The sequence below is a fragment of the Coregonus clupeaformis genome, chromosome 33 (assembly GCF_020615455.1).
Source record: "Coregonus clupeaformis isolate EN_2021a chromosome 33, ASM2061545v1, whole genome shotgun sequence".
In the NCBI taxonomy this organism is placed as follows: domain Eukaryota; kingdom Metazoa; phylum Chordata; class Actinopteri; order Salmoniformes; family Salmonidae; genus Coregonus; species Coregonus clupeaformis.
In genome coordinates, this window is record NC_059224.1 from 2,712,417 (window position 1) to 2,726,231 (window position 13,815).

The 13,815-nt window shown below is 40.5% G+C and overlaps 1 protein-coding gene across 1 annotated transcript in view; it reads right to left on the minus strand.

The window, feature by feature from the left end:
* Positions 1-11,174: 11,174 nt before the first annotated feature.
* LOC123482434 (fibronectin type III domain-containing protein 5-like) overlaps positions 11,175-13,815 on the minus strand; it is a 28,970-nt gene continuing 26,329 nt past the window's right edge. Inside the window, exon 4 of the mRNA XM_045210031.1 lies at positions 11,175-12,502. Within this exon, the coding sequence (XP_045065966.1) occupies positions 12,461-12,502 (42 nt within the window). The 3' untranslated portion in view covers positions 11,175-12,460. The remainder of the gene's footprint in view (positions 12,503-13,815) is intronic.

A 13,815-nucleotide genomic window follows, 5' to 3' on the forward strand; every position in this document is an offset into this window, starting at 1 on the left:
TATTCTACTGTGTGACTGAAATGGTTATAGTCTACTGTGTGACTGAAATTGTGTATAGTCTACTGTGTGACTGAAATGGTGTCTAGTCTACTGTGTGACTGAAATGGTTATAGTCTACTGTGTGACTGAAATGGTGTCTAGTCTACTGTGTGACTGAAATGGTGTCTAGTCTACTGTGTGGCTGAAATGGTTCTAGTCTACTGTGTGACTGAAATGGTTCTATTCTACTATGTGACTGAAATGGTTCTAGTCTACTGTGTGACTGACATTGTGTCCAGTCTACTGTGTGACTGACATTGTGTCCAGTCTACTGTGTGACTGAAATGGTGTCTAGTCTACTGTGTGACTGAAATGGTGTCTAGTCTACTGTGTGACTGAAATGGTTCTAGTCGACTGTGTGACTGAAATGGTTCTATTCTACTGTGTGACTGAAATGGTTATAGTCTACTGTGTGACTGAAATTGTGTATAGTCTACTGTGTGACTGAAATGGTGTCTAGTCTACTGTGTGACTGAAATGGTGTCTAGTCTACTGTGTGACTGAAATGGTGTCTAGTCTACTGTGTGACTGAAATGGTTCTAGTCTACTGTGTGACTGAAATGGTGTCTAGTCTACTGTGTGACTGAAATGGTTATAGTCTACTGTGTGACTGAAATGGTTCTAGTCTACTGTGTGATTGAAATGGTGTCTAGTCTACTGTGTGACTGAAATGGTGTCTAGTCTACTGTGTGACTGAAATGGTTCTAGTCTACTGTGTGACTGAAATGGTTCTATTCTACTGTGTGACTGAAATTGTGTCCAGTCTACTGTGTGACTGAAATTGTGTCTAGTCTACTGTGTGACTGAAATGGTTCTAGTCTACTGTGTGATTGAAATGGTGTCTAGTCTACTGTGTGACTGAAATGGTGTCTAGTCTACTGTGTGACTGAAATGGTGTCTAGTCTACTGTGTGACTGAAATGGTGTCTAGTCTACTGTGTGACTGAAATGGTTCTAGTCTACTGTGTGACTGAAATTGTGTCCAGTCTACTGTGTGACTGAAATTGTGTCTAGTCTACTGTGTGACTGAAATGGTTCTAGTCTACTGTGTGATTGAAATGGTGTCTAGTCTACTGTGTGACTGAAATGGTGTCTAGTCTACTGTGTGACTGAAATGGTTCTAGTCTACTGTGTGACTGAAATGGTTCTATTCTACTGTGTGACTGAAATGGTTATATTCTACTGTGTGACTGAAATGGTTCTAGTCTACTGTGTGACTGAAATTGTGTATAGTCTACTGTGTGACTGAAATGGTGTCTAGTCTACTGTGTGACTGAAATGGTTCTAGTCTACTGTGTGACTGAAATGGTGTCTAGTCTACTGTGTGACTGAAATGGTGTCTAGTCTACTGTGTGACTGAAATGGTTCTAGTCTACTGTGTGACTGAAATGGTTCTATTCTACTGTGTGACTGAAATGGTTCTAGTCTACCTTGTGACTGAAATTGTGTCCAGTCTACTGTGTGACTGAAATGGTGTCTAGTCTACTGTGTGACTGAAATGGTTCTAGTCTACTGTGTGACTGAAATGGTGTCTAGTCAACTGTGTGACTGAAATGGTTCTAGTCAACTGTGTGACTGAAATGGTGTCTAGTCTACTGTGTGACTGAAATGGTGTCTAGTCTACTGTGTGACTGAAATGGTTCTAGTCTACTGTGTGACTGAAATGGTTCTATTCTACTGTGTGACTGAAATGGTTCTAGTCTACTGTGTGACTGAAATGGTTCTAGTCTACTGTGTGACTGAAATGGTGTCTAGTCAACTGTGTGACTGAAATGGTGTCTAGTCTACTGTGTGACTGAAATGGTGTCTAGTCTACTGTGTGACTGAAATGGTGTCTAGTCTACTGTGTGACTGAAATGGTGTCTAGTCTACTGTGTGACTGAAATGGTTCTAGTCTACTGTGTGACTGAAATGGTTCTATTCTACTGTGTGACTGAAATGGTGTCTAGTCTACTGTGTGACTGAAATGGTGTCTAGTCTACTGTGTGACTGAAATGGTTATAGTCTACTGTGTGACTGAAATTGTGTCTAGTCTACTGTGTGACTGAAATGGTTCTAGTCTACTGTGTGACTGAAATGGTGTCTAGTCTACTGTGTGACTGAAATGGTGTCTAGTCTACTGTGTGACTGAAATGGTGTCTAGTCTACTGTGTGACTGAAATGGTGTCTAGTCTACTGTGTGACTGAAATGGTTCTAGTCTACTGTGTGACTGAAATTGTGTATAGTCTACTGTGTGACTGAAATGGTGTCTAGTCTACTGTGTGACTGAAATGGTGTCTAGTCTACTGTGTGACTGAAATGGTGTCTAGTCTACTGTGTGACTGAAATGGTTCTAGTCGACTGTGTGACTGAAATGGTTCTATTCTACTGTGTGACTGAAATGGTTATAGTCTACTGTGTGACTGAAATTGTGTATAGTCTACTGTGTGACTAAAATGGTGTCTAGTCTACTGTGTGACTGAAATGGTTATAGTCTACTGTGTGACTGAAATGGTGTCTAGTCTACTGTGTGACTGAAATGGTGTCTAGTCTACTGTGTGGCTGAAATGGTTCTAGTCTACTGTGTGACTGAAATGGTTCTATTCTACTATGTGACTGAAATGGTTCTAGTCTACTGTGTGACTGACATTGTGTCCAGTCTACTGTGTGACTGACATTGTGTCCAGTCTACTGTGTGACTGAAATGGTGTCTAGTCTACTGTGTGACTGAAATGGTGTCTAGTCTACTGTGTGACTGAAATGGTTCTAGTCTACTGTGTGACTGAAATGGTTCTATTCTACTGTGTGACTGAAATGGTTATAGTCTACTGTGTGACTGAAATTGTGTATAGTCTACTGTGTGACTGAAATGGTGTCTAGTCTACTGTGTGACTGAAATGGTGTCTAGTCTACTGTGTGACTGAAATGGTGTCTAGTCTACTGTGTGACTGAAATGGTTCTAGTCTACTGTGTGACTGAAATGGTTCTATTCTACTGTGTGACTGAAATGGTGTCTAGTCTACTGTGTGACTGAAATGGTGTCTAGTCTACTGTGTGACTGAAATGGTTATAGTCTACTGTGTGACTTTATGTGGCCCATGTATCTGATGCTGTTAGGACAGAAATAGTCGACATGACCTGGTCTACACTACTGCGCCTGTCCTCGGCTCGGATGCTATAACTTGGATCGATGCGTCTATGGTCAAATAAATAATAATATTTCAGTATTTTATTTGGACGGGCAAGAGGCCCCTAAGGCCTACCCATGGCCCTGACTTCGATCAGGGAAGCTGAGATTCCCATCTCTGTCTTTTTGTAGTTCATAGGCTATATACTTCTTTTGGAAAATGTTGACCAAGATGGAGCCTAGGATTCTTATATTTTTCTCAAATGTTATCTACAGATCTAGGAGGTTATATAGCATGCATCACAAATTGTACCTTATTCCCTATATAGTGCACTGCTTTTGATTTGGGACTACCATCATAGCCTGCAATACAGCTTGGCTTTTTGAATATCACCGTTCATGCTCTGCATATCACGTCACATGATGTGTTTTCTGCTGAGTAGTGACACGTTTCTGTTAAGAAATAGGCTGAATTGAGTAACACTTTTCTACTGTACTCCGGAGCAATATATTCATTATTGATGACTAGCATGAATTCTCTAACATGGTTGTCATGATTCCGCCATTAGCTGATAATATAGGACTATCTAATTAGGCTGCTGTATGGTATAATGATGTAATGGTTATTAGCTGATAATCCTTTAATATGATGAACATTCTCCCCACTTTTATCCCCATGTAACTGTGTGACTGAAATGGTTCTAGTCTACTGTGTGACTGAAATGGTGTCTAGTCTACTGTGTGACTGAAATGGTTCTAGTCTACTGTGTGACTGAAATGGTTCTAGTCTACTGTGTGACTGAAATGGTGTCTAGTCTACTGTGTGACTGAAATGGTTCTAGTCTACTGTGTGACTGAAATGGTTCTAGTCTACTGTGTGACTGAAATGGTTCTAGTCTACTGTGTGACTGAAATGGTTCTAGTCTACTGTGTGACTGAAATGGTTCTAGTCTACTGTGTGACTGAAATGGTGTCTAGTCTACTGTGTGACTGAAATGGTGTCTAGTCTACTGTGTGACTGAAATGGTTCTAGTCTACTGTGTGACTGAAATGGTTCTAGTCTACTGTGTGACTGAAATGGTGTCTAGTCTACTGTGTGACTGAAATGGTTCTAGTCTACTGTGTGACTGAAATGGTTCTAGTCTACTGTGTGACTGAAATGGTTCTATTCTACTGTGTGACTGAAATTGTGTCTAGTCTACTGTGTGACTGAAATGGTTATAGTCTACTGTGTGACTGAAATTGTGTCTAGTCTACTGTGTGACTGAAATGGTTCTAGTCTACTGTGTGACTGAAATGGTGTCTAGTCTACTGTGTGACTGAAATGGTCTAGTCTACTGTGTGACTGAAATGGTGTCTAGTCTACTGTGTGACTGAAATGGTGTCTAGTCTACTGTGTGACTGAAATGGTTCTAGTCGACTGTGTGACTGAAATTGTGTATAGTCTACTGTGTGACTGAAATGGTGTCTAGTCAACTGTGTGCCTGAAATGGTCTAGTCTACTGTGTGACTGAAATGGTGTCTAGTCTACTGTGTGACTGAAATGGTGTCTAGTCTACTGTGTGACTGAAATGGTTCTAGTCGACTGTGTGACTGAAATGGTTCTATTCTACTGTGTGACTGAAATGGTTATAGTCTACTGTGTGACTGAAATTGTGTATAGTCTACTGTGTGACTGAAATGGTGTCTAGTCTACTGTGTGACTGAAATGGTTATAGTCTACTGTGTGACTGAAATGGTGTCTAGTCTACTGTGTGACTGAAATGGTGTCTAGTCTACTGTGTGGCTGAAATGGTTCTAGTCTACTGTGTGACTGAAATGGTTCTATTCTACTATGTGACTGAAATGGTTCTAGTCTACTGTGTGACTGACATTGTGTCCAGTCTACTGTGTGACTGACATTGTGTCCAGTCTACTGTGTGACTGAAATGGTGTCTAGTCTACTGTGTGACTGAAATGGTGTCTAGTCTACTGTGTGACTGAAATGGTTCTAGTCGACTGTGTGACTGAAATGGTTCTATTCTACTGTGTGACTGAAATGGTTATAGTCTACTGTGTGACTGAAATTGTGTATAGTCTACTGTGTGACTGAAATGGTGTCTAGTCTACTGTGTGACTGAAATGGTGTCTAGTCTACTGTGTGACTGAAATGGTGTCTAGTCTACTGTGTGACTGAAATGGTTCTAGTCTACTGTGTGACTGAAATGGTGTCTATTCTACTGTGTGACTGAAATGGTTATAGTCTACTGTGTGACTGAAATGGTTCTAGTCTACTGTGTGATTGAAATGGTGTCTAGTCTACTGTGTGACTGAAATGGTGTCTAGTCTACTGTGTGACTGAAATGGTTCTAGTCTACTGTGTGACTGAAATGGTTCTATTCTACTGTGTGACTGAAATTGTGTCCAGTCTACTGTGTGACTGAAATTGTGTCTAGTCTACTGTGTGACTGAAATGGTTCTAGTCTACTGTGTGATTGAAATGGTGTCTAGTCTACTGTGTGACTGAAATGGTGTCTAGTCTACTGTGTGACTGAAATGGTGTCTAGTCTACTGTGTGACTGAAATGGTGTCTAGTCTACTGTGTGACTGAAATGGTTCTAGTCTACTGTGTGACTGAAATTGTGTCCAGTCTACTGTGTGACTGAAATTGTGTCTAGTCTACTGTGTGACTGAAATGGTTCTAGTCTACTGTGTGACTGAAATGGTGTCTAGTCTACTGTGTGACTGAAATGGTGTCTAGTCTACTGTGTGACTGAAATGGTTCTAGTCTACTGTGTGACTGAAATGGTTCTATTCTACTGTGTGACTGAAATGGTTATATTCTACTGTGTGACTGAAATGGTTCTAGTCTACTGTGTGACTGAAATTGTGTATAGTCTACTGTGTGACTGAAATGGTGTCTAGTCTACTGTGTGACTGAAATGGCTCTAGTCGACTGTGTGACTGAAATGGTGTCTAGTCTACTGTGTGACTGAAATGGTGTCTAGTCTACTGTGTGACTGAAATGGTTCTAGTCTACTGTGTGACTGAAATGGTTCTATTCTACTGTGTGACTGAAATGGTTCTAGTCTACCTTGTGACTGAAATTGTGTCCAGTCTACTGTGTGACTGAAATGGTGTCTAGTCTACTGTGTGACTGAAATGGTTCTAGTCTACTGTGTGACTGAAATGGTGTCTAGTCAACTGTGTGACTGAAATGGTTCTAGTCAACTGTGTGACTGAAATGGTGTCTAGTCTACTGTGTGACTGAAATGGTTCTAGTCTACTGTGTGACTGAAATGGTTCTATTCTACTGTGTGACTGAAATGGTTCTAGTCTACTGTGTGACTGAAATGGTTCTAGTCTACTGTGTGACTGAAATGGTGTCTAGTCTACTGTGTGACTGAAATGGTGTCTAGTCTACTGTGTGACTGAAATGGTGTCTAGTCTACTGTGTGACTGAAATGGTGTCTAGTCTACTGTGTGACTGAAATGGTGTCTAGTCTACTGTGTGACTGAAATGGTTCTAGTCTACTGTGTGACTGAAATGGTTCTATTCTACTGTGTGACTGAAATGGTGTCTAGTCTACTGTGTGACTGAAATGGTGTCTAGTCTACTGTGTGACTGAAATGGTTATAGTCTACTGTGTGACTGAAATTGTGTCTAGTCTACTGTGTGACTGAAATGGTTCTAGTCTACTGTGTGACTGAAATGGTGTCTAGTCTACTGTGTGACTGAAATGGTCTAGTCTACTGTGTGACTGAAATGGTGTCTAGTCTACTGTGTGACTGAAATGGTGTCTAGTCTACTGTGTGACTGAAATGGTTCTAGTCGACTGTGTGACTGAAATTGTGTATAGTCTACTGTGTGACTGAAATGGTGTCTAGTCAACTGTGTGACTGAAATGGTCTAGTCTACTGTGTGACTGAAATGGTGTCTAGTCTACTGTGTGACTGAAATGGTTCTAGTCGACTGTGTGACTGAAATGGTTCTATTCTACTGTGTGACTGAAATGGTTATAGTCTACTGTGTGACTGAAATTGTGTATAGTCTACTGTGTGACTAAAATGGTGTCTAGTCTACTGTGTGACTGAAATGGTTATAGTCTACTGTGTGACTGAAATGGTGTCTAGTCTACTGTGTGACTGAAATGGTGTCTAGTCTACTGTGTGGCTGAAATGGTTCTAGTCTACTGTGTGACTGAAATGGTTCTATTCTACTATGTGACTGAAATGGTTCTAGTCTACTGTGTGACTGACATTGTGTCCAGTCTACTGTGTGACTGACATTGTGTCTAGTCTACTGTGTGACTGAAATGGTGTCTAGTCTACTGTGTGACTGAAATGGTGTCTAGTCTACTGTGTGACTGAAATGGTTCTAGTCGACTGTGTGACTGAAATGGTTCTATTCTACTGTGTGACTGAAATGGTTATAGTCTACTGTGTGACTGAAATTGTGTATAGTCTACTGTGTGACTGAAATGGTGTCTAGTCTACTGTGTGACTGAAATGGTGTCTAGTCTACTGTGTGACTGAAATGGTGTCTAGTCTACTGTGTGACTGAAATGGTGTCTAGTCTACTGTGTGACTGAAATGGTTCTAGTCTACTGTGTGACTGAAATGGTGTCTAGTCTACTGTGTGACTGAAATGGTGTCTAGTCTACTGTGTGACTGAAATGGTTATAGTCTACTGTGTGACTGAAATTGTGTCTAGTCTACTGTGTGACTGAAATGGTTCTAGTCTACTGTGTGACTGAAATGGTGTCTAGTCTACTGTGTGACTGAAATGGTTCTAGTCTACTGTGTGACTGAAATGGTGTCTAGTCTACTGTGTGACTGAAATGGTGTCTAGTCTACTGTGTGACTGAAATGGTTCTAGTCGACTGTGTGACTGAAATGGTGTCTAGTCTACTGTGTGACTGAAATGGTTCTAGTCTACTGTGTGACTGAAATGGTGTCTAGTCTACTGTGTGACTGAAATGGTGTCTAGTCTACTGTGTGACTGAAATGGTGTCTAGTCTACTGTGTGACTGAAATGGTGTCTAGTCTACTGTGTGACTGAAATGGTGTCTAGTCTACTGTGTGACTGAAATGGTGTCTAGTCTACTGTGTGACTGAAATGGTGTCTAGTCTACTGTGTGACTGAAATGGTGTCTAGTCTACTGTGTGACTGAAATGGTTCTAGTCTACTGTGTGACTGAAATGGTGTCTAGTCTACTGTGTGACTGAAATGGTGTCTAGTCTACTGTGTGACTGAAATGGTTCTAGTCTACTGTGTGACTGAAATGGTTCTAGTCTACTGTGTGACTGAAATGGTGTCTAGTCTACTGTGTGACTGAAATGGTGTCTAGTCTACTGTGTGACTGAAATGGTGTCTAGTCTACTGTGTGACTGAAATGGTGTCTAGTCTACTGTGTGACTGAAATGGTGTCTAGTCTACTGTGTGACTGAAATGGTGTCCTAGTCTACTGTGTGACTGAAATGGTGTCTAGTCTACTGTGTGACTGAAATGGTGTCTAGTCTACTGTGTGACTGAAATGGTGTCTAGTCTACTGTGTGACTGAAATGGTGTCTATTCTACTGTGTGACTGAAATGGTGTCTAGTCTACTGTGTGACTGAAATGGTGTCTAGTCTACTGTGTGACTGAAATGGTGTCTAGTCTACTGTGTGACTGAAATGGTGTCTAGTCTACTGTGTGACTGAAATGGTGTCTAGTCTACTGTGTGACTGAAATGGTGTCTAGTCTACTGTGTGACTGAAATGGTGTCTAGTCTACTGTGTGACTGAAATGGTGTCTAGTCTACTGTGTGACTGAAATGGTGTCTAGTCTACTGTGTGACTGAAATGGTGTCTAGTCTACTGTGTGACTGAAATGGTGTCTAGTCTACTGTGTGACTGAAATGGTGTCTAGTCTACTGTGTGACTGAAATGGTGTCTAGTCTACTGTGTGACTGAAATGGTGTCTAGTCTACTGTGTGACTGAAATGGTGTCTAGTCTACTGTGTGACTGAAATGGTGTCTAGTCTACTGTGTGACTGAAATGGTGTCTAGTCTACTGTGTGACTGAAATGGTTCTATTCTACTGTGTGACTGAAATGGTGTCTAGTCTACTGTGTGACTGAAATGGTGTCTAGTCTACTGTGTGACTGAAATGGTGTCTAGTCTACTGTGTGACTGAAATGGTGTCTAGTCTACTGTGTGACTGAAATGGTGTCTAGTCTACTGTGTGACTGAAATGGCATCTAGTCTACTGTGTGACTGAAATGGTGTCTAGTCTACTGTGTGACTGAAATGGTGTCTAGTCTACTGTGTGACTGAAATGGTGTCTAGTCTCCTGTGTGACTGAAATGGTGTCTAGTCTACTGTGTGACTGAAATGGTTTCTAGTCTACTGTGTGACTGAAATGGTTCTATTCTACTGTGTGACTGAAATGGTGTCTAGTCTACTGTGTGACTGAAATGGTGTCTAGTCTACTGTGTGACTGAAATGGTGTCTAGTCTACTGTGTGACTGAAATGGTGTCTAGTCTACTGTGTGACTGAAATGGTGTCTAGTCTACTGTGTGACTGAAATGGTGTCTAGTCTACTGTGTGACTGAAATGGTTCTAGTCTACTGTGTGACTGAAATGGTTCTATTCTACTGTGTGACTGAAATGGTGTCTAGTCTACTGTGTGACTGAAATGGTGTCTAGTCTACTGTGTGACTGAAATGGTGTCTAGTCTACTGTGTGACTGAAATGGTGTCTAGTCTACTGTGTGACTGAAATGGTGTCTAGTCTACTGTGTGACTGAAATGGCGTCTAGTCTACTGTGTGACTGAAATGGTGTCTAGTCTACTGTGTGACTGAAATGGTGTATAGTCTACTGTGTGACTGAAATGGTGTCTAGTCTACTGTGTGACTGAAATGGTTGGATAATGAGGCTGTAGAGAATGTTGTTCAGGCCCCTCTGAGTGTCTCACACACACACACACACACACACACACACACACACACACACACACACACACACACACACACACACACACACACACACACACACACACACACACACACTCAGGCATATAAACCATATCACTCAACTCTATCCTCTTGTTTGAAAACAGGCAACAGTCACTTAGTGTAAAAGAGACCAGCATCACTTGATGTAATTGCAGTTCATATTTTGGTGTAATTGCAGTTCATATGTTGATGTAATTGCAGTTCATATTTTGATGTAATTGCAGTTCATATTTCGATGTAATTGCAGTTCATATTTTGATGTAATTGCAGTTCATATGTTGATGTAATTGCAGTTCATATTTTGATGTAATTGCAGTTCATATGTTGGTGTAATTGCAGTTCATATGTTGGTGTAATTGCAGTTCATATGTTGGTGTAATTGCAGTTCATATGTTGATGTAATTGCAGTTCATATTTTGATTTAATTGCAGTTCATATGTTGGTGTAATTGCAGTTCATATTTTGATGTAATTGCAGTTAATATTTTGATGTAATTGCAGTTAATATTTTGATGTAATTGCAGTTCATATTTTGATGTAATTGCAGTTCATATTTTGATTTTGAATCTTCTTTCATAAACGATCTTCCACAGAAGTTTGTAAATGTATCTTTGATAATTCTAACATAATTAAAGATGGTAAGAGAAAGTAGGTTGACCAGATAATTTACCGCAGACATACACGAGGTGATAAGTCATCTTTTGGCACCCTTCATTAGCATGAACAAATAAGAATACAATGATAACTTTAATTTAATGAGAAATTATCATCACCATCGTCCTATTGGTGAATATAGAAAACAATATTTTAAAAAACTGTGATCTGTTTTAGTATGTGTAATGGAAATGAGTCGGTCATGGTTGCGCACGGTCACGTGATGCATGACCCGCCAGCGACTTCAAAATTCCTGTAAGAGGGAATTTCCTAATGGTCAAGATGTTGATTTCTCCTGTGTTAGACCCGTGTGTTTCATATGCATGCAATTTCAATTTGGGTAATTTCCTGTTACATCATAATCATATCTGTCTGGGCAGCAGGTATTCCGTTTGAATTTGAAACAAACTTTATTGTTCAATATGTCAGGTAAAACACAGTGATCAGGATATTTACAAGAGTCAAAACAACCAACCAAACAAACAAGTCCTCACTAAGAGGAAGTATGATCATATGACAATATGACAATAATAATATTCTGGTTTTCCATTATTGTTTTTTTTGCATATTTTGTTTTGGTTTAATAGAGAGCACATCAAATACTATACTACGGGTGAATGACCAGCATGCGCCCTCCAGTAGTCAATCTATGGAATACAGACCTTTCTTCATATGTACAGACATGCGTCAATAACGTGTTGACGATGATCATAAGGTATGTATGTGGTTTCACCCACAACTACTACATGTGTTCAGAACTACTTTCTATAATTTCTACTTATTAGCATTTGCTATAGTCTGTCGGACTCCGATCACAATATTTTCACCTCTGATAACTACTCCCAAGTATGAGTATTTGTGGCAACCAAATCGGATCTTATTATTGTGAAATGATTGTACAAGGGGGGAAGAGGATTAAGATGCAAAAAAAAAACAGATTAAGGAAATAATCAAAGTAACATCATCCATAACGTAAGAGCAGGTAGTCTAGTTCTACATCAGAAACACACATGAACACGAAGGGCTAGATTCAGTCTGTATCGCGGAAGATCCGCGTTTTAGCGCGATAACATTTAAAGGGGAATTTCCGATTGAGCCGACATACGCAGCGTGGACAGTCAGAGCAATCTCCAGGAACCTTTAAATGTCATTCTTGCTGCAGCTGCGGCTCCATCTTCCGCAACACAGATTGAATCTAGGCCGGAGGCAGACGTCCCAGAGATGGCCATGGGTGTATTGCAATAATTACAAACCAAGCATCTTACTTGAAATACTTGAATGTTACCTGCATAATGTATAATGTATTAACATTAAAAATACTGTGTGCACAATCAACCTGCAGGAGTGCGTGTGTGTGTGTGTGTGTATATACTTGTGTGTGTGCATGCGTGTGTCTTTTGCTAAATTAGTTTAGCCGACATGCATCAACGGTCATGCCTCACGGCGGCAGTTTAGCTAATGACTTGTTCCGCCCAGAGTTTTATCTTCATCAGAGAGGAAAAGAGAAGATTGTCTTCATCAGAGGAGGAGAGAAGATTGAGGAGGTGGAGAATGTAGCAACAGAGGAGGAGGAGAGGAGGGGAGGGGGGAGAGGAGAGGAGAGGAGAGGAGAGGAGAGGAGAGGAGGGGAGGGGAGGGGAGGAGAGGGGAGGGATTGATGTCTGCATTCTGCATTCTTCCCTTCAAACCTCTATTATGTTGATAGATTGTAGCGACGGATGAAACTGCAATAGATGGAAACAAAAAGATACATCAGACTTTGTGAGCAATATTTTTCGTATTCTAATGTTACCTAAGACCTTCATAAACACAACCAAAATGATTATTTTTGTATTCTAAAGAAGGCCATTGTAGGCCGAAGCTGTTAAGGAGCCTTTTGGTCCTAGTCTTGGTGCTCCGGTACCGCTTGCCGTGTGGTAGCAGAGAGAACAGTCTATGACTTGGGTGACTGGAGTCTTTGACAATTCTTTGTGATTTCCTCTGACACCGCCTGGTATAGAGGTCCTGGATGGCAGGAAGCTTGGCCCTAGTGATGTAGTGGGCCGTACGCACTACCCTCTGTAGCGCCTTACGGTCAGATGCCGAGCAGTTGCCATACCAGGCGGTGATGCAACCGTTCAGGATGTTCTCGATGACGCAGCTGTAGAACTTTTTGAGGATCTGGGGACCCGTGCCAAATCCCTACCCTACCCTCCACAACATAACCTTCACTCCAAAAACTCCAAACCTACAACCTGATTTTGGTCAAAATTACCTGGAAGGATTCCTCCTACCAAGGATTGTTTTTGGTAGGAGCTTAATATTGCAGATAGATTATCTGCATCACTTCCAATCCCCCATGTTTTATATATATATATATATATACACACACACACATATATATATATATATATATATATATATTATTTTATTTATTTCACCTTTATTTAACCAGGTAAGCCAGTTGAGAACAAGTTCTCATTTACAACTGCGACCTGGCCAAGATAAAGCAAAGCAGTGCGATAAAAACAACAACACAGAGTTACATATGGGGTAAAACAAAACATAAAAGTCAAAAATACAAACAGAAAATATATATACAGTGTGTGCAAAAGTAGCAAGTTATGGAGGTAAGGCAATAAATAGGCTATAGTGCAAAATAATTACAATTAGTATTAACACTGGAATGATAGATGTGCAAGAGATGATGTGCAAATAGAGATACTGGGGTGCAAATGAGCAAAATAAATAACAATATGGGGATGAGGTAGTTGGGTGGGCTAATTTCAGATGGGCTGTGTACAGGTGCAGTGATCGGTAAGGTGCTCTGACAACTGATGCTTAAAGTTAGTGAGGGAGATAAGAGTCTATATATACATATATATACACATATACACACATACACACACTCATACATACACACATACATACACAATTCTCTGGCAAATCAACAACCAGCAAAAAAAATCAGATCAGTAATCCCCCAAAATACAATCCAACCTCGAACTGAGTGAGTAATGTTCAGTCTGAAGCTACTTCTAAAGCCAAGAAGGAAAAT